The sequence below is a fragment of the Lepidochelys kempii genome, chromosome 6 (assembly GCF_965140285.1).
Source record: "Lepidochelys kempii isolate rLepKem1 chromosome 6, rLepKem1.hap1, whole genome shotgun sequence".
Taxonomy (NCBI): Eukaryota; Metazoa; Chordata; order Testudines; family Cheloniidae; genus Lepidochelys; species Lepidochelys kempii.
The window spans coordinates 45,047,141-45,068,921 of NC_136385.1; the positions used below are offsets into that span (position 1 = coordinate 45,047,141).

The 21,781-nt window shown below is 39.0% G+C and overlaps 1 protein-coding gene across 1 annotated transcript in view; it reads left to right on the plus strand.

Moving 5' to 3' along the window:
• KIF18A (kinesin family member 18A) overlaps positions 1–19,669 on the plus strand; it is a 108,027-nt gene extending 88,358 nt beyond the window's left edge. Inside the window, exons 13-16 of the mRNA XM_073350650.1 lie at positions 10,225–10,717; positions 11,501–11,605; positions 15,398–15,507; positions 18,839–19,669. Coding sequence (XP_073206751.1) covers positions 10,225–10,717; positions 11,501–11,605; positions 15,398–15,507; positions 18,839–18,978 — 848 coding nt within the window. The 3' untranslated portion in view covers positions 18,979–19,669. The remainder of the gene's footprint in view (positions 1–10,224; positions 10,718–11,500; positions 11,606–15,397; positions 15,508–18,838) is intronic.
• Positions 19,670–21,781: the final 2,112 nt, after the last annotated feature.

The following is a 21,781-nucleotide window of genomic DNA, read 5'->3' on the forward strand; positions in this document are numbered from 1 at the left end:
CTCTGAACCACCGTCTACAGTATTTCACAAGGACAAGGTGCAGCTCCGGCCATACCCCAAGTTCCTCCTTAAAGTGGTCTCCTAATTCCATTTGGGCCAGGACATTTGTCTGCCAGTGTTCTTCCCAAAACCCCATACGGACCCGAGTCACCGCAGCTTGCACGCCCTGGATGTGCATCGAGCACTGGAGTTCTATCTGGAGCGCACCAAGCCTTTTCGCAAATCCACGCAGCTGTTTGTGGCTGTAGCTGAGAGGATGAAAGGCTTCCCAGTGTTGACGCAGCGGATTTCGTCTTGGATTACAAGCTGCATCCGGGCGTGCTATGAGCTCACAGGTGTTCCGGCCCCGGCGGTCACGGCCTACTCGACCAGGGCGTAATCGACTTCCACGATTCCAGGAAACCCCATTAATTACTATCCTATCTTTATGTATCACAACGCTTGTATTCAGCTGAACTCTATGGGAACGCTCATCCTGTGTAGTAAGAGTTGTTATTCAAGACTTTCCTTAAACTGCATTAATAATGTAATGACCGATATTAAAAGAGCCCCAAAATTTACTTATCTTGCTGTACTTAGCTTCAGTACTGTTCTTTCCTTGTAAGATTGGGATAACACAATGTTAAAGACTTCCCTAATTAATTCACTTTGTTTGATACATTTCATGCCCATCTCATGTTCAATTTGTGCCATAACTATTTGTGAATTTGTGTAAAGCAGCAGTCTGGTAAATATGGCTCCTGGGTTCTATGAAATATTTGTATCGCCATACTACCTCAGAGTCCTAGTCATGGTTCAGGACCCCCTTTTGGTAGGCCCTGACAAAAACAGAACAAAAAGACTGTTCCTGCCCCAAAGGTGCTTACGATCTAAATATAAAACAAAGGAAACTAGATGGGGATGGGGGGAGCAAAGGAACAATGAGTCAACATTGGTCAGCGTGATAGGTAATGGTCTCAGCACACCAGCAGCCTTGCTGTTGTCAAGTTTTTTTTGTTGGAATCATGGAAAAAAAGAGTTTTTAGCGGGATTTGAAAGAGGATTAATAGAACTCCCCAGAATAATTCCTAGAGCATATATTTTAGAAAAATATCAAATCCTGATTTTAAAATTGTCAGTAATGAAAAATCCACCATAAGCCTTGGTAATTTGTTCCAATGATTAAATTACTGTCACCATTAAAAATTTTCACTCTGTTCAGACTCTAGTCTGAATTTGTCTAGCTTCAACCTCCAGTCATTGAATCATGTTATACCTTTCTCTGCTAGATCAAAGAGCCCATTATTAAATATTTGTTCCCCATGTAGGTACTTATAGACTATAATCAAGTCACCCCTTAACCTTCCCTTTGTTAAGATAGACTCAAGGAGTTCAATCTATTTATCTCTATAAGACATGTTTTCTAATCCTTTAATCATTCTCATGGCTCTTCTCTGAACCCTCTCCAATTTATTAACATCCTTCTTGAACTGGGGGCACCAGAACTGGACACAGTATTTCAGGAGTGGTTGCACCAAATACAGAGGTAAAATATCCTCTCTACTTCTACCCAAGAATCCCTTGTTGATGCATCCCAGAATCACATTAGCTCTGTTGGACACAGCATCACATTGGGAGCTCATGTTCAGCTGATTATCCACCATGATCCCTAAATCTTTTTCAGAGTTACTGTTTCCCAAGATAGAGTTCCCCATCTGTAAGTAAGAACATAAGAACGGCCATACTGGGTCAGACCGAAGGACCATCTAGCCCAGTATCCTGTCTTCCAACAGTGGCCAATGCCAGGTGCCCCAAAGGGAATGAACAGGTGGTAATCAATTGATGCATTCTCCGTCGCTCATTCCCAGCTTCTTGCAAACAGAGGCTAGGGACTCCATCCTGGAGAATATCCATTGATAGACCCATTTTCCATTAATTTATCTAGTTCTTTTTTTAACCCTGTTATAGCCTTGGCCTTCACAACATCCTCTGGCAAAGAGTTCCACAGGTTGACTGTGCATTGTGTGAAGAAATACTTCCTTGTGTGTTAAACCTGCCTATTTATTAATTTAATTTGGTGACCCCTATGTGTTACTGTGTTATGAGAAGAAGTCAATAACACTTCCTTATTTATTTTCTTCACACCAGTCATGATTTTATAGACCTAAGTCGTATCCCCCCTTAGTCGTCTCTTTTCCAAGCTGAAAAGTCCAAGTTTTATTAATCTCTCCTCAAACGGCAGCTGTTCCATAGCCCTAATCATTTTTGTTGCACTTTTCCAATTTCAGTATATCTTTTTTTGAGATGGGGCAACCATATCTGCATGCAGTATTCAAGATGTGGACATACCATTGATTTATATAGAGGCAATATGATATTTTCTCCCTTATGATCTATCCCTTTCTTAATGATTCCCAACATCCTGTTCACTTTTTTGATTGCTGCTGCACGTTGAGTAGGTGTTTTCAGGGAACTATCCACAATGACTCCAAGATCTTTCTTGAGTGGTAACAGCTCATTTAGACCCCATAATTTTATATGTATAGTTAGGATTATGTTTTCCAATGTGCATTACTTTGCGTTTATCAACATTTAATTTCATCTGACATTTTGTTGGCCAGTCTTCCAGTTTTGAGAGATCCTTTTGTAGCTTCCCGCAATCTGCCTGGGACTTAACTATCTTGAGTAGTTTTGTATCATCTGCAAATTTTGCACCTCACTGGTTACCCCTTTTTCCAGATCATTTATGAATATGTTGAATAGGACTGGTCTCAGTACAGACCCCTGGAGGACACCATTATTTACCTCTCTCCATTCTGAAAACTGACCCTTTATTCCTACCCTTTGTTTCCTATCTTTTAAGCGGTTACCAATCCATGAGAGGATTGCCTCTTATCCCATGACAGCTTACTTTGCTTAAGAGTCTTTGGTGAGGGACCTTGTCAAAGGCTTTCTGAAAATCTAAGTACACTATATCCACTGGATCCACCTTGTCCACATGCTTGTTGACCCTCTTAAAGAATTCTAGCAGATTGGTGAGGCATGATTTCTCTTTACAAAAACCATGTTGACTTTTCCCCAAGAAATTATGTTTATCTATGTGTCTGACGTATGACATAGACACAGGACAGTATGGTACTTTTGCTGATATTTATGGGGAACTCCTCCCAAGTATGAGGTGAGCCTCTGAAAAAGCATGAAGGTGCTTGTTAAAAGTTTAACAAATGGACAATGGAGGCTGGCATTATAGGCCAATTGGATATGTGGGTGTCAACATCTCTATAGCAAATGGGCTGATAAGTAGGCTGGGAATAGGCCATGAAAACAAGTAGCTTATATTTAATGCAATAGAGAAGTGGGACCAAGTGGAGGATGTAAAGAGATGGGTGACATGAGCAGAGGGGATTAGCAGCAGCATTCTCAATGGATATGAGCAGGACAAGGTTGCATTAATCAAGGCCAGAAAAGAATGATGCAGTCACTGGGATGTGAGATAATGAGAATTTGGACATGTTTTACTGTATGGATGAATAGGAAAGGCTATCACTGGATACATCTACACTGAAACTGAGAGCTTGACTCAAGCTAGCATTGACTTTTAGCTAGCTAAAACTAGCAGGTTGGGCATTGCAATGTGAGCAGCAGCTTGGGCCAGCCACCCAAGCTCAGGCCCTGGGGGTCAGGCAGGCTTGGATTAGGGCAGTTAGCTCAAGCCGCTAACTGTGCCCCTACAGCCACACCGCTATTTTTAGCATGCTAGCTTGAGCAGAGGTAGTGTGATTCTGTCTATCCAGGTTGAGAGGGACGCTCCCAGCTGCAGTGTAAACATAATCTTAGGGTAAATCTACACAGCTGATGTAGTCACGGCTCCAGCTCTGGGCGAGCTCTCCCGGCACGGTAATACAACCACCTCTGCGAGGAGAGTAGCTACCAGCACTGGGAGCGTGGCTTCCAGCACTGTAGCACGATCTACACTGCCACTCTACAGTGCTGAAACTTGCAGCACTCGAGGGTGGGGGGGCTTAGTTTTCATACTCCTGAGCGAAGAAAGTTTCATCACTGTAAGTATCAGTGTAGACAAGGCCTTAGAGATGTTGGTTGCATCTGCATGACAAGATTTAGATGTAGCCTGGTTATAAGGACCTAGAAAGAGATGTCTTTCTTCACATCATTCGTGATGGAGGAGGAAAGTGAATAAGGAAGTTTTATTTACCCCTTCATATAATACAAGAACCAGGGATTACCTAATGAAATGAATAGGCAGCAGGTTTAAAACAAACAAAAAAGGAGGAAGTACTGCTTCACACAACACACAGTCAATCTGTGGAACTCGTTGCCAGGGGATATTGTGAAGGCCAAAACTATAACTGGGTTCAAAAAAATAATTAGGTCCATTGATTGAAAAAATGGTCAGGGATTCGACCCCATTCTCTGAGTATCCCTAAGTCTCTGACTGCCAGATGCTAGGACTGGATGATGGGATGGATCACTTGATAACTGCTTTGTTCTGCTCATTCCCTTTGAGGTTTCTGGCATTGGCTGCTGTCAGAAGACGGGATACCGAGCTAGATGGACCACTGGTCTGACACAGCCTAGCTGTTCTTATGTTCTTCCACAGCTCCTGTACCTTTTCTCCTTTCTGGCTTTGACACTTTGCTTTCTAGTTCCAGACCTTAGCTAGCCTGAGCCTGAGCCTGTGACAATAACGTTGTAAGCAGTGTTGACAACTCTCATAATTTTTTCATGAATATCACAATATTTAGTGTTTTTTCTTAAAGCCCCATATGCTAGAATCAAGAGATTACAGTAGGACATTCTCTTTACTTCTAGTATCTTGGCCACTTTGCCTTAGTACTCTGTTTTATTTTAACTTGTTGTTTACTATGAATTTCTTTCTGCTTGTGTTAGTTATTTTAAAGGCCTGGTATTTTTATTACTGGCTTATATTTGCCCAGATAGAACCCCTGCAATCTGCTTTTTATTAATGTACTTGTTTTGCAATATGAAATATTTCTTACTGTGATGAAGTTCAACAAATTATTAATGTTGGCAATAATTTTGTGTTCTCCACTGTCTAATTCATGGCTTAAATGCTCACATTTACAGTTAATATAAAAGTGTTTTCTGTATTTAGTCTTGTAGAAGCTTCTAAAACTTGGCACTCTCTCCAAGATGTTTGTGTATCACAGACTTACTTCCTAGTCATTCCTAGGACATTTGAATAACCCAGCATCTTACAGTAAGCAAACTTTCTGAAATTGGAACCTCATTGTCGGAATGTAACGGCAGACAAATAGAACACTAACCACTACTTTTTCCCGAAACACACACTTTCAGATGCATATAAGCTGCAGCAAAGCCTCATAAATTAATATTTAAAAATGTGTCCTGAAATGTTTAATGGATAGTTGTTTCAAAGACTAGAAATGGATTTGCTGGATAAAGCTTTGTGGGATTTCAGAATATAAGCTGTCCAAAAACCTTTAAATGGAAGCGCTGGTCACCATTTTTAGTTGTGACAGAAGGTACATATTCTGAATAAAGGACATTAGTTTTACAGTAAAAATGTATACAGTACTTGACAAAAGGCCAAGGATGAGAGAGCAGACCTTGTAGTGAACTATAAATGGAATCGTTAGTGCTCTTGCAAGAGCGCCAATTGAAACTAGTTTATAAACCAAAAAAACCCTCTTGCCTATCATTGGCCAATGGGCTTTGAGAAAAATAGCTGTCTGTATCACAGTATGGCTATAAAAGATAGTGGTAGGCGAAATGAAATGGAAGACTGGGAAATTATTTTTGAAACATATCTTTCATTTATGCTACACTCAAACAAAAATTCCACAGCTGTGAAATGAAACAGCATAATGAGAAAAGCCTGTTGAGAGTCTTTGGGTTAAGTTTAGAGGCGAGAGCAACAAGGGTGATATTGTGGTGGGCATGTGCTATAGACCATCAGATCAGAAGGATGAGGTAGACAAGGCTTTCTTCAGGTAGCTGACTGAAGTTTCCAGATCACAGGCCCTGGTTCTAATGGGGGACTTCAATCACCCTGACATCTACTGGGAGAGCAATACAGCAATGCACAGACAATCCAGGAAGTTTTTGGAGAGTGTTGGGGACAACTTCCTGGTACAAGTACTGGAGGAACCAACTAGGGGCCGTGCTCCTCTTGACTTGCTGCTTACAAACAGGGAAGAATTGGTAACGGAAGTAGAAGTGGGTCGCAACCTAGGCAGCAGTGAACATAAGACGGTTGAGTTCAGGATCCTGACAAAAAGAAGGAAGGAGAGTAGCAAAATACGGACCCTGGACTTCAGAAAAGCAGACTTCGACTTCCTTAGGGAACTGATGGGCAGCATCCCCTGTGAGGCTAATATGAGGGGGCAAGGAGTCCAGGAGAGCTGGCTGTATTTTAAAGAAGCCTTATTGAGGGCGCAGGAACCAAACCATTCTGATGTGCAGAAAGAATAGCAAATATGGCAGGCGACCAGCTTGGCTTAACAGTGAAATCTTCGGTGAGCTTAAACTCAAAAAGGACACTTACAAGAAGTGGAAATTTGGACAGATGACTAGGAAGGAGTATAAAAATATTGCTAGAGCATGCAGGGATGTAATCAGGAAGGTCAAGGCACAATTAAAGTTGCAGCTAGCAAAGGATATGAAGGGTAACAAGAAGGGTTTCTACAGGTATGTTAGCAACAAGAAGAAGGTCAGGGAAAGTGTGGGACCCCTTACTAATGGGGGAAGCAACATAGTGACAGATGATGTGGAAAAAAGCTGAAGTACTCAGTGCTTTTTTTGCCTCGGTCTTCACAGACAAGGTCAGCTCCCAGACTGCTGCACTGGGCAACACAGTATGGGGAGGAGGTGAGCAGTCCTCAGTGGTGAAAGAACGGGTTAAGGACTATTTAGAAAAGCTGGACATGCACAAGTCCATGGGTCCAGATCTAGTGCATCCAAGGGTGTTGAGGGAGTTGGCTGATGTGATTGCAGAGCCATTGGCCATTATCTTTGAAAATTCGTGGCAGTTGGGGGAGGTCCCAGACGATTGGAAAAAAGGAAATATCGTGCCCATATTTTAAAAAGGGAAGAAAGAGAAACAGGGGAACTTCAGACCAGTCAGCCTCACTTCAGCCCTCAGCAAAATCATGGAGCAGGTCCTCAAGGAATCCATTTTGAACCACTTGGAGGAGAGGAAGGTGATCAGAAACAGTCAACATGGAGTCATCAAGGGCAAGTCATGCCTGACCAACCTGATTGCCTTCTATGATGAGATAACTGGCTCTGGGGAAAAGCGGTGGATGTGATATATCTTGACTTTAGCAAAGCTTTTCATATGGTCTCCCACAGTATTTTTGCCAACAAGTTAAAGAAGTATGAATTGGATGAATGGACTATAAGGTGGATAGAAAGCTGACTAGATTGTCAGGCTCAACAGGTAGTGATCAACCGCTCGTTATCTAGTTGGCAGCCGGTATCAAGTGGAGTGCCCTAGGAGTCGGTCCTGGGGCCGGTTTTTTCAACATCTTTATTAATGATCTGGATGATGGGATGAATTGCACCCTCAGCAAGTTTGCAGATGACACTAAACTGGGGGGAGCGGTAGATACGCTGGAGGTTAGGGATAGGTCCAGAGTGACCTAGACAAATTAGAGGATTGGGCCAAAAGAAATCTGATGAGGTTCAACAAGGACAAGTGCAGAGTCCTGCACTTAGGAAGGAAGAATCCCATGCACCACTACAGGCTGGGGACCAACTGGCTAAGCAGCAGTTCTGCAGAAAAGGACCTGGGGATTACAGTGGACCAGAAGCTGGATATGTACCCTTGTTGCTAAGAAGGTCAATGGCATATTGGGCTGTAGCAGGAAGGCCAAACCACAACTGGAATTGCAGCTAGCAAGGGATGTGAAGGGTAACGAGAAGGGTTTCTAGAGGTATATACCCTTGTTGCCAAGAAGGTTAATGGCATATTGGGCTGCATTAGTAGGAGCATTGCCAGTAGATCAAGGGAAGTAATTATTCCCCTCTGTTCGGGGCTAGTGAGGCCACATCTGGAGTATTGTGTCCAGTTTTGGGCCCCCTACTACAGAAATGATGTGGACAAATTGGAGAGAGTCCAGAAGAGGGCAACGAAAATTATTAGGGGGCTGGGACACATGACTTACAAGGAGAGACTGAGGGAACTGAACTTATTTAGTCTGCAGAAGAGAAGAGTGAGGGGGGATTTGATAGCAGCCTTCAATTACCTGAAGGAGGGTTCCAAAGAGGATGGAACTAGGCTGTTCTTAGTGGTGGCAGATGACAGAACAAGAAGCAGTAGTCTCAAGTTGCGGTGGAGGAGGTCTAGGTTGGATATTAGGAAACACTATTTCACTAGGAGGATGGTGAAGCACTGGAATGGGTTACCAAGGGCGGTGGTGGAATCTCCATCCTTAGAGGTTTTTAAGGCCCAGCTTAACAAAGCCCTGGCTGGGATGATTTAGTTTGTGTTGGTGTTGGTCCTGCTTTGAGCAGGGGCTTGGACTAGATGACCTCCTGACATCTCTTCCAACCCTAATATTCTATGATTCTATTATTGTTTCTCTATTAACATTTCATCACTGCCCTCCCCTTTACTGCACAGAAAAGGTGGTAGTTAAGCTTTAGTTACAAACTAAAATTAGCAAATTATAAACTATGTGCTGTCTGGTCTTGTTGTTTGTATATACTGTAATTTTGTTGCAAAAATGAAAGTTATTATATTACCTATATTTTTTAAATCAACTTTCCATCCTTCACATGTTTTTCAAGCTGTTAAAAGCTCTAGGGTAATGTCTCTAGGAGAAAACTAAAGTTAAGGAACATTTCAGATTGATAAGCTCAAAATTCACTTCTAAAATTGCATTGAATTTTTTCTCAGTCAAAAGTTTTTTCATCTGTCCTCAGTGAGTACTGCAGTTTAACATTTCAGATTATTTCCTGAGCAATCTACTCACTACTTACTTGATCATAAGAATTAAGCAAGCAAAGTAGAGGTAAAGTATGATTCTGGGACTGCAAACGGAAGTCAAGCCAGCCCATAGTAGGTGTAATTGTAAGCGTATCAGAGTTTACTTCATCAGTTTAAAAGTTAAAATGAAAGTAAAATATAGGAACCTTTCATTTTTATGACTGGCCGCTGCTAGCTTCAATTTGTAACATGGGAATTGTTTCACTTATATTATAAACTACCCATTGACTAGGGTCACCACTAACCCAGCTATTTAAACAATGATATATATCTTACACTGATTCTCCTTTGCTAAAAACTTCAGCAATAATAGGATCTTCCTTCCTTTCTCCCCTCAGTTGTTTTTGTGCGTTTGTTTGTTTTAAATCAAGCCATAATACTTTAGTCATTCCACTTACTGAGGGGTAAACAGAGTATTCTCTGTTGGGTGTGATTGTGTATATCTACTTTCCTGCTTCCTTTGACATTTTAAAGATTTTCAGAAAACATTTAATTTTTTTTAATTGTTTCACTTTTATTAGAAATGGGGTTGTTTTTAGAAGAGTGACAAGATCCAATGTAACCTTCCTACTCTTCTTCTCTTTTCTTATTAGCTCCAAGGTTTCTTCCCTATTCTTGTCTCCTCCTCTACTCCCTCCACTTATAACAATCCTCTCTCCTTCCACCTCATGATCACACCTGCCCCACAGTGTGCAATACTTACTAGAAGTCAGCCAAATTAACAATGGCTACATTGTGAGGGCAGTTGGGGCCAGGTGCTCTTTTTTTAAGGAAAAATAATAACTTATGACTTAAAACCTTCAGGAACAACTAAGTTGTACAATAGCTAACCTGTGTAATCATCAGAGCTTACTTGCGTTATATTTATGCGCCATTCCCTAGTCACTGTCTTCTTTCTATTTTTTTGTCACACTCATCTGGAGTGTGTTGTTTCAAATTAGATTGTAAGCTCTTTAGGACAGAGATCTCTGTACATGTGTGAGTGCAGCACCAAATTCTGCAATACAGGTAATTACCATAATAGAAATAATTGTATTCTTTCCTTTAAATACAAATGTGTTCATTTAACAGAAATTATTTCTAATAGCTTTTTCTTGCATAGAAGTTTACTTTGTTTGGCAGAGGAGGGAGGAAAGAAGGGAAAATAAATGAAACCCCAGCTACACTAGTTTGAATTGTGGGTGAGGGGGAAGCAGTGCTCTAATGAACAGAGTTTCAGTAAACTGCTAACTAGTCTTCATTGTATTTATCAGGTACTCCTTCAGGAGTGCCTTCAGAAGAAGTCAAGAAAAATGTGCAACGTGTAAGCCAATGTGCAGTCCCTCCACAAAAAAGAACAAGGCGGAAACTCATGAACTCTCCAGCAACAGCGCAAAGTCCTAAAGCTTCTGAACAGTCTAGTCTTAGTTGCCTGGAGGATTCCCTCAGCAAGGAGGTTCGTCCTATTGTGTATACACCAGAAGTTTGCAGAAAATCTATGCCAATCTTTTGTACACAGACTGTGATAAAGCAACCATTACAAGTGGCAAGTCTTCCCGAAGTTAACAATTGTAATGTAGACATTCATTTCCCTTTGAAAGAAGAGTGTGACATGGACTTCACATATAACGTGATACCACAGTGTGAACAGATAGACATGAACTCAACAGTGACTCTGTATGAAGGTACAAGTAACACAAATGACCCTTCTGCTGACCTATCTGAAAAGGAGTCACACCTGTGCAGCAACAGCAGTGTTTTACAAAGGTAGTTATGTGCATCCGTGCATGAGGAGAATTCCTCATTCTTTTCCTATTCCTCTTTTCCTACATGCTTTGTTTTATATTGCTTCTTTTTATGCAGTTAATCTGTTTTAGTTTTACTGTTTTTTATTCTTCTAGTAAACTTAAATAACTAATGCTGTGATTTTTTTTTCAAAAGTTCTCAGCATTGGTCATTGAGGTCAATAATAAAATTTCCATTGATTTCAGTGGGAGGAGAGTCAAGCCAACACTTAGCATTTTTGAAACTCCTATCCTGTTTTAATGAGACCTTAAAAACAAACTGCAAATTAAGTTGTTAAATTTTCTGGTCATTTTGGATGTATTTTGCTACCGAATATACTAGGGATGAGGTATAGGGCACTCACTGGGAGTCAGGAAAACTGGGTACTATTCCCAGTACTGCTTCTGTGTGGCATTAGAAAAACTGAGATTCAGAGAAATTAAGAAGTGTTCCCAGCTGTAAAATGGGGAAATACTAATCCTCCTTCGAAAGCACTTTTTAGTCCTCTGAGGAAAACTGCCATATAAATGTTAACTACTAATATCATAGTACCATGTTTTGGCTTTCAAAAGAAAAGTTATGATGTCCTTACCTTTCAAAAAAGACATTATAACTATTTCTGCTTTTTATTGGAATAAATTCATTTTATTACCAGTACTGTTTTTTTCAGTTGAAAAACACTTACTTGGCTAAAAGTGAAAAATAACTGTTTTGACACAGGATAGGGTCTTCATAATTTAAATTAGTATCTTATTTTAATTTCAGACTTGGTCTCCCATCACTGCTGAATAAAAATCCTGGTCCAATGCATGAGCAGCCATCTTATATGGCAATGACTTCGGCTGCTGAGAGAAAAAGAAAGTTATTAAGGTAATTTTAAAAACAGTGTCTGTTCCACTGCCATTCAAATGAGCTTTTACCTACTGCTCTCATTTTCATCACAATTCATTTTCATCACAATTCCCACATGTGAAGAAGTTTTTATCAAGTCACTGGTGTCCAGAAATATGAGAAATTATTCTGACCCACAATGGCTTTGACAATTCAGATTTAAGTATTAACCTTCCCAAGTTAATAAGGTTCTTAAAAGGGTTTTTTTTTATATGAACCGTTTTTTAGTTTTAGTAGAATCAGTACAGACTAACAATGCATTTTCCATAACTGTCTTACACTGTGTTTGGGAAAACGACTTCTGATTTAGAAGGGGAAATTGCATCATCAATTTGAAAATCAAATTTCTATCTGAAAGTGTGCTTACTGTTACAGAAAACACTGAAGATTACCAACACTGAAAGAGAGAAGAAATGTTTTTCATGCATTTGACATCCTTTGTGTGTGTTGTCAATTTCACTGTTTTGTTGGTCAATTACAATTTCTATCTCAACCATTATAACTTCACTTTCGTGGACTGCACTACTTAGATCCTGAAAGAGAATGTTTACTAGTAATAGCAGCAGCAAAGCTGAAACTGGAAGGGCAGCAAGCAGGCTTCTATGCAAGGGAAGGGCATGAAGGATAAAGGGTGGCCTCATGTTTTGTGGAGTTACTCTGTGGCCTGTGAAAAATCGCTTCTGAACATCAGGGTAGTAGAAAAATCCCTCTCACACCACACCAGTTTTTAAGAGGTTTTTTTTTTTAATTTCAGGAGATGCTATTCAAGGGTCCTTTAGCAGAAAAATTTGTTTTTAATTAAAAACAAAAAAAATAGCATCCCTTTAAATAAGTTGCTGTTATAGATTGGCACTGGTTGATACAGTCAGTAATGCATTCCAGCATAAGTTATTTTTTAATGTCTGAATGAAGGCTCTATCCATAAAATGCTTCTGGAGAAGTCATGAATCCTGATATCAAGTTTCAAGTAGTTGTTTGGGTTTTTTTAATATTATTAGCACATTTGAGTGAGAAATGCAACCCTAATTTTATGAGTGTTTATCATTTTAAAAAAAAAAACAAATCTTCAGTTATTCCTAATTTAGCAAAGGCACAGGCTGCAGAAATGCAGCACAGGCTGCATCACTGTTCTGGGACCTTTTTAAAACAGGTCTGTTCTTCCTGGAAGTTCAGTACACTCACTCATTCCAAGAAGTGAAGAAGCTCCATGCTCATGCTTTAGTTGACATCAATTTAAATTTAAAAGGAAGTGTTCTGTTGTTGCTTTCTGGGCTGGGAGAGGTATCTTTTGTATTTCCACATATTCTGAAATAATTGAGTTGAGCTAAACAATCCAGATTCCTGTGGCATTTTGTCAAAGCAGTGCACAGCATTCTAAGGAAAAATAACTAAATTTCTCAGAGTACATGAAATGCCTCAGTTAAGTTTGCTGCAAAATCACTCACTAATTCCTAAGGTTAAGAGGTTAATCCTAGAAACGTACATAATTACCATTTTTGTTTCTGAAACTTTCTTTTGCCTGATTAGATGCAAATATTATGTAACAGTAAAAACTCTTCTAAATTGAAGCATTCCACTGTCTTCCATTTAAACCACTAAAGTCATACAGCCTAATCGCCCCCCCCCCCCCAAAACAGCTGCTTCACTATCCCCACCCCCACTTCTCCCACACACTTTTTCCTGCTCTCCGAACCAGGATAACTTTTAGAGGAAACCTCAGCACTTGCTCTCTCAGTAATACTCTCTTCTTTTCCTCCCTAAAATCATGCTGTCTGACCACAAGCAACACACTCATTCCTAAAACCAGATGAGACACATTTCACCCTCTCTTATCTAACACTGTGTGGGGAAGAGAGAAGGGAACCACATTCTTGTTTATGGAGAAGGAAGAGAGATAGCATTCCTTATATTTTCCTCCTCTCCCCCCCCCCCCCCCACTGCCCCATGCCCTCCCTACACCAAATATATCCCTCGCAATCCAGCATCGAAATACAATGTCTAAATCTCAACCATCCCTCCCCCAACACACACGCGCACACACACACACACACTTGCTAAACATAGTAACCAGCAACCCTGGTTCCCAGGCCAGTGACTGGAAGCCAGTCATTAGTAACATGGGGAGGAAGGGGGGAGGGTCCCTTGCTAAAGGCTCCTCACATGCCCCCACTGAGTGGATCCTCTTCTCAGGAGCCAGGCTTCAGAGATAAAGGGGCCCCAGCAGGAAGCAGATCCTAGCCTTAATCAGTTTTCCTGTTTGCTGTGTATTTGAGTAGAACACAAGCTTTTTAATAAAACAGCCTTTAAACCAGAGTTCTATAAAGTATGAAGGATGGTGCTATAAAATACTGTTAGAGAAACAAGAAAACATGTAGAAATGTAGCTGTGGTTTATATTTTAAAAATTACTGTATCTGGATTTCAAAGTTGTCTTACAGAATCAGGTCATGGAGGGTGAGCGGGACAATAGTGGTAGGAGTGTGATGCCACTGACAACTTCATGTTCATTGTAGTTCATTGTCATGCTTTAATTCCATTAGTTGAAATACTATAAAATACTAGTTTTTTTTCTTTTAGTAAACTGTCAGCTTCAACCACCTTCTTTAAAGCTTAGCTGTGAAATGATTGTCTCCCTCCATCCATCCAGCTCCACTATATGGAGGGAGAGGGAGAATTATTGTAGTAATGAAAAAATTGACTGAAGCAATATACACAGCTTGACCATTTCGAGACCTTTTTATTCATGTGACATCTGGTTTCTGTTTAGTACGCTTATGTCCTTAATTATGACCATCCAATTAGCATCCATTGCTTCCCAAATATCAATGGAATTTTGGACTACATTGTTTCATGAAATGATGTACTTGTTTGTTTTTATTTTCACAATTAATACATTCCTACAAGATTGTAGTACAAAGCTTTAAAAGAAAACTGTTTGAAATGAAATCTGAAGACAGCCACCAGAAAGAAAATTGAGTTTATTCTGTTGCATTTTTTTAGTAAGACCCACTAATACTAGGTGATACTGTTTAATATGACAGGTTTCAGAGTAACAGCAGTGTTAGTCTGTATTCGCAAAAAGAAAAGGAGTACTTGTGGCACCTTAGAGAATAACCAATTTATTTGAGCATAAGCTTTCGTGAGCTACAGCACACTTCATCGGATGCATACTGTGGAAAGTACAGAAGATCTTTTTATACATATAAACCATGAAAAAATGGGTGTTTACCACTACAAAAGGTTTTCTCTCCACCCACCCCACTCTCCAGCTGGTAATAGCTTATCTAAAGTGATCACTCTCCTTACAATGTGTATGATAATCGAGTTGGGCCATTTCCAGCACAAATCCAGGTTTCTCCCCACTTTAGATAAGCTATTACCAACAGGAGAGTGGGTTTGTGGGGGCGGGGAGAAAACCTGGATTTGTGCTGGAAATGGCCCAACTTCATTATCATACACATTGTAAGGAGAGTGATCACTTTAGATAAGCTATTACCAGCAGGAGAGTGGGGTGGGAGGAGGTATTGTTTCATGGTCTCTGTGTATATAATGGCTTCTGCAGGTTCCACAGTATGCATCCGATGAAGTGAGCTGTAGCTCACGAAAGCTTATGCTCAAATAAATTGGTTAGCCTCTAAGGTGCCACAAGTACTCCTTTTCTTTTTACTGTTTAATATGTTTTCAGACTGCATGTCCTGAAATACCAAGGTACAGTGAGAGGGCTTAACATTGCTTCACTAAAAGTAAATTTTTTATTTGCCTTTTTTTCAAGTTCTGTGCCAAAGAGTGGGTTAAGTAGCCTGCAAAATACTGTGTCTGCAAAGCGTATTCGACAGGATATCTTGTTAAGTCATAAACCTTTACGAGTGCCCAAAAAAGCAGGTAAGTGTCAAAACTATAACTTATGATATTAAACTGGAATTTGTGGCCATGGCTGGTTGTGTAGGAGGTCCAAGATTAAATTCTGACATTTACAATTTGTCATTTTCATGGTTTGCTGCTGTGATCAGTCAGCTAAGCTGTTTGCTGAATATGGTATGTCCACTCATTTAAAAAACAAACACAAAAAACAACAAACACCCAACTTGGAATAAGTTTAGTCAATTATTGGGTCTTGATTAGACGTGGTCCCAGTATTCCAAGTTTATAACAAATGTAAATGATAAAAACATCATCTTTATAGGTACTTGAATGATTTTAATCACTCTAAAAGCATACTCTTCACTGATAGCAGGTTTGATCTGGCACAGTCCCATTGACAAGTATCAGCTTTAAGTGCCTGCTATGGAATTTCCAGATCTGCTTTTATTGAGAAATAAAATAATCTCTTAAGCACTTTGCCAAACCTTTCTTGAATGCTTGCTTCATCTTTTAACACAGCACTGATTACTTTTCCAACTAGAGATTTATGAGATAAATTTTTGATACCGTTTGGGAAAACACAGCAGTGAAGTTGAGAAGATGAAATTTGCAAGCAATATTTAAGGATTCTTTAGCCGCTAGCAATTGTTTACAATACTGTAGGTCAGTGGTTCTCAAAGCCGGTCCGCCATTTGTTCAGGGAAAGCCCCTGGTGCGCCGGACCGGTTTCTTTACCTGCCATGTCCGCAGATTCAGCCGATCACAGCTGCCACTGGCTGCGGTTCGCCGGTCCAGGCCAATGGGGGCTGCGGGAAGTGGCGCAGGCCAAGGGACATGCTGGCCACCCTTCCCGCAGCCCCCATTGGCCTGAAGCAGCGAACTGCGGCCAGTGGGAGCCGCGATCGGCCGAACCTGTGGATGCGGCAGGTAAACAAATCGGTCCGGTGCACCAGGGGCTTTCCCTGAACAAGTGGCGGATCGGCTTTGAGAACCACTGCTGTAGGTGGTGTTCCCAAAACATTCTGTAAAACGTGGTTATAATAGTGACTTGCAAGAAACTTCTGTCTGAGATATAGAAAACTCTGTTATAACAAAGTCTATTACTGATTAAAAATGTATGAAGAGCATTTGTCCCACAATTTTCCAAAAAAGTGTGGCTTTCTTAGTTCTAAATTAACATTTAGTCTCTGTGTGCTCGGAGTGCCCATTGTAGATGCTAATGTATTTTATATTATTGTTAGTTTCCTCGCATTGAAGGGCGTGTTACTCAAGGATTAAACCCAAGTAATCTGTTGCAAATTTGCCTCAAACTAAAACACCCAAAACTAAGTCTATTTTGTATTAGAAAGAACTATCCAGGTTCATGTATTCTAACTGTCCTCCTTCCCACTTGGCAAATATCCCTTGAACCTTTTGCCCTGAAACAACAGCTGCTGAAGGCAAGATTTAAAAGTCAAACTGTGACATCTTAATAATTGTAAAAGTAAATTATCTTCCCTAATCTCGTTCTCCCCAGCCAGTGTTTCACACAGATTTCTCTCTTAACTGGTCCTTTTGTCACCTCAGCTCACTCTTGATTTTACACCTTTTAAGCTCCTATTTACTCTTGGTCTTCATCTCCAAATGAATTTTTACTAAGTATCCTTACTCTCATCTTTCCAAAAACTTGTGAAGCCCACCTGTTCTATGAAAACTTCCACATAGAGCAACCATAACTAAAGCTGATCAGAACATTTTTGACTAAATGTTCTTTATTAAAATGTGTTGCTTTGTCAAAGCCAAAATGTATTTATTTTCATGAAGTTTTCTACAAAACGTTTTTGAGGTCCAGGGTAGACACTCTGGTCGCTTCCGAAGACTTTTTGTATCCAAACACAGACATTTTGACTGTGTCACAGGACTCTTTGCCGCTTACACATTTTGACATAACTGTGTTTCAAAAAAAATGTTCAAAGGATTTGTTTTTCCTTCCACAAATTTCAAAAGTTGTCAAACGGAATATTTACTCTCTGGACAGCTCTTAACCTTAATCCCATACGATGTATTCTATAATATCTTGCATAGTGCTGTACATTTTTGTCAGGACTTCAGTTTCATTTTTATTTGTGGAAAGCAACCTCACACCAGTGTTACTATCCTCTTTCATCAGGATTTTAGATGTATTTTCCCTTTCTTTAACAGTGCATACAGAATCTAAAACAAAAGCTGAATGCTTTCTGTAACTTTATGTATGGGAAGAGATTATATGGAAAACTCTGAGCTAGATTGTGGACTATGTCAGAACTGAATTCAGCACGGCTCAGGAATGGGGAGGATGCAAAAATGATTTTAAAGCTACCTATGCCTTCCCTCCTCTACCATTCTTAGTCATTCCCAATGGTGGCATAATCCTCTTGTACAATTTTAGAGTAGGTTGAAGGCTACTCTACATTTCATTCTGCTGACTTTAGCTTAAAGGCATGCTCTGGTCGCATACCCTTTCCCACAGACAAAATCTAGCAATAGTATAGTTGCAATAGAATAGTGTAGCTTTTTTGAAAGTTTATAGTAGACAGGCTTCTGTACTTCTGTGTACAGTGCTATCTCCATGTTACTTATTTCTACCAAGTGTTAGGAAATAAGGGATACCAACATCAATTTCTATAACTGAATTGTTAAGGAATCATGTATTTGAGTACCTAGTTTAATACTGCAAAATATTAGACATACCGAAAAGATTTTTTTAAAAGAAAAGGGATAAACACAAGTTAGTTTTCCTGCCTTTCAGGCATTTAGTAACACATACTTCAGATATGTCATGTGCTTAAATACTATGTCACTGAGGTCAAGAAGAAAGAGTTCTGCTCTTACGATAGTAGCAGTTTTGTTTCCAAAAAGGCATGCTTCCGGGGAAAGAATGAGGTGGTGCTCAATAGCTAACAGTAAGTTCTGTTGGTTTTTTTTCAAATTGAGTTAGGTAAATTTGTCTACATACAAATTTGAATAGGATATTAGGCATACTAGAGAATAAAGTGTCAAATATATATCTACATATTATGTATACATTATATAGTTTCTTTCAATAAGGCACAACGTTAAGTGGAGTCCGATACCTCCTTTACTGGTCATGTTTCTGTATCTTCCACTACAAATTTAGCAGAGCAAATTATCTTCTCACCTAGGAGAGCTGGCTTTTTTTTTTTTTTTTTTTTTTAATAATGAAAGCTAGACGCTGATAAATGTAGAAAAAGCTGTAGAATCCACACACTATCTCACAAGGTTGCCCCCAACATGAAACAAAATAAAGAAACAACGCTCATACTTTTTGAAAGAGGGTTGTTGTTTTTTAAAATGACATCTATTTCTTCATTAGGAATTGGAACAAGAAGCCGGAAACAAGAACCAAATATGCAGAGAAACCTTGTTGGAAGTCTTTCTGAAGACAATGTAACATTGGGTCTGAAATCAAGGACATCAACAAATCTTTTAATTCGTCTTTCTAAGAAAAAGTAAGATTTAGATGTGATGCTCATCATTTCAGGCAGGACTGGAAGCATTCAAGTAAAGGATGGACTTTGATTTTTCCCTGCTGCAGTATTTCTTGTCTGAGACTCATCAGCCCATGTCTGCCACTGTAATGCACAATTCTAGAATGACCACTTACCTTTCCAAGGAGAATTTCATTGAAATATATCTTTGAAATTTAAATTTTACAAAACTTTTTAATGGATGCCCATTCTGGCTTCCCATAAACATATACAGACTTTTACTACTGTGTTTTAGCAAGAGAATAGAAACGAGTCATTGGGCTTGGGGATGACGATTGTGATGTCCACTTATTTCATGATGCTGTTTCCATAACCCTTTCAAGCATAATAATAAATTACTGCCTTGCAGTAGTCAAACTCTTCAGGAACCGGTAGTGTCAGCTTTTTTAAGAAATCCCTTTTTAACATCACTTACAAATTCCCAGTCTTTATTATGATACATCAAATGTTTAAATAATTAGAACATTCAGTTTATTGCTTTTATGCTTTTCACTGAAATTTTCTACTATTAAACTTTCATTTTTCATTTACAAATAAATGAAACAGCCCCTTATGTTAACATATTCATGCTTTAGGCATTGGAATGTCAATTTGTTCTAAAATATTAATGTGATGATGTAGGATGATAGCACCAACAGGGTACCAGAAGACAGGAAAAGAGTTTACTAGAATTTTTTTTAAATGGTAGCCGTAATATTTTGAGCTCAGACTTTTAATTTGACAATTTGAAATCTGTTGTTTAACCTAATTGCTTGAACAACTTAAAAAACAGCTCTATATTTTGATGTTTTATAGTTTTCAAAACTCTAATTTTATTGTAAATAGGTGAATTATGTTAATTGTTCTGAATAAAGTTTTTTTAACTGTAAACAAAGAGTAGTAATGTTCTGTGAATTTAAAATTTAGAAAAAATGAGCTTCTTCTGTGGCTGCCTCTTCTAACCTAGAGACCATCTGAATTAATACTGGTTTTACTGGTAGTGTTTTAATAACTCTAGTTTGTGCTGGACATTTTGTCATATGTATTTAATCAGGTTAGCTTTGTGTGCTAATAATTATTTAATATTTAAATTTCACTAGCGCCCAGGGACCCCAGTCGTGATCATGATGACCCCATTATGCTAGGTCTCTGCAAACTTAAAATTAAACAAGGGAGTGACCCTGACCTATTGGGATGGCCTATTGACATCAGTGAGGGTTCTGCTATTGATTTGTGTGGCACTGGGATTTCCCATGAGTCCATGATGATAGATGCGACTAACATATGAAGTATGGACAAAATCATTTGTTTTGAAAAATTTCACTTATTTTTTGGAAAAGGTGGATCCAACAGTGTTTCATTTAATAAAATTGTCATATTTTTAATCATGTAAAAGAAATTATATTTTAAAACCTCTTGGAAACTTAAAATGAAATCTGTTGTCTTCTATTTTTAATTTTCTTCATATAGTGTCTGTCATGAGAAGTCAAGTACCAGAAGCAAACCTAACAATACAAATGGACTCTCCTAAAATCTTGACTTCTGTCTGATTTGCAAAAATGCACTTAGATGCCACAATACCATGCTGTTCATACTAGCTTTAGCATGCCAAAGCATGATAAAGAAAATAGAAAACATGATCTGCATAATTCAGAATGAAAATAGTGTTGAGGTTTAGTGTCATTGTAATCATCTTGGATGCTATGGTAATGACGCTATATCAATACCTGAGTGGAACTAAGTGGTTCAATTTAAGGACTTGTCTATATGGGGACATCTAGGAAAGTTCATCCAAATTAACTCAAGATATGAATTTGAAGTAGATTAGATAAATAGCATTAAACCCCTGTATGAACACCCTCATTCAAAATTAAAGTGGTCTTAATTCAGTTTATTTTAATTTACTTGTCCCTGTGTAGAGAATCCCTAATAATTATCACCTTACATGTGAAAACAGTGCTCTTGAAAGCAAATTTTAATTTGTGAACTTTGGATTCCAATACAGCTAGGATCATGAATAACAGTTTATTTGAATAAAATATTTCATTTGTATATCTTCCAAATTCTCATTGTGTAATATACTATATGTGCCGGGGAACTCTATGCTGATACTGCTTCATGTCTGCATTAAGTATGTTGGTTTTAGCTATAAAATGCAAACTTAGTGCTCTTTGCTTTCACTACCTCAGAAGTTCAAAAATACACATAAGGCCATTTCTACCAGTTTTGGAAAGGTTCCTAGGTGATTAATTATTCCATCAATGAGGTCTTCATATTTTTATTGAGCAATATAGATTTTATTAATTTTAATGTATTTTGCTTACATTTTGCATGGAATGCTTAAGATCACCCTGAAAGAAACCCACAAAGCAAGTATGTTGAGAAAAATATGGCGACCGCACATATTATCAGGGTAATGTGATAACGCTAATCTTAAATTTATATTTAGAACTGAACTAGAAGAAAGTACAGAACAACAAAATGTTAGTAGCTTCACACATCTACACACAAGTCATCCAGCTAGACATACCAATGTATTTAGAACCCGTTGAAGTGAGTTTATCAGAGCATTCCGTAAGGAACATGTTTCTGGACTGGAACCATGGTCCCTACCTCTGGCTTTCCTGGGCTATTAATAGTTCAAGCTTTTTACCAATAGTAAACTTCAATAACTGAATGGCAAGTAACTAGTCTTCTGTGCGGTTAGGTGCTATTTTATGCTCCCAGTCTTTCCATTCTCCACAGGAAAAGTGCTAACTGGATTTCTTTATTTCTATCTGCAGTCTTTC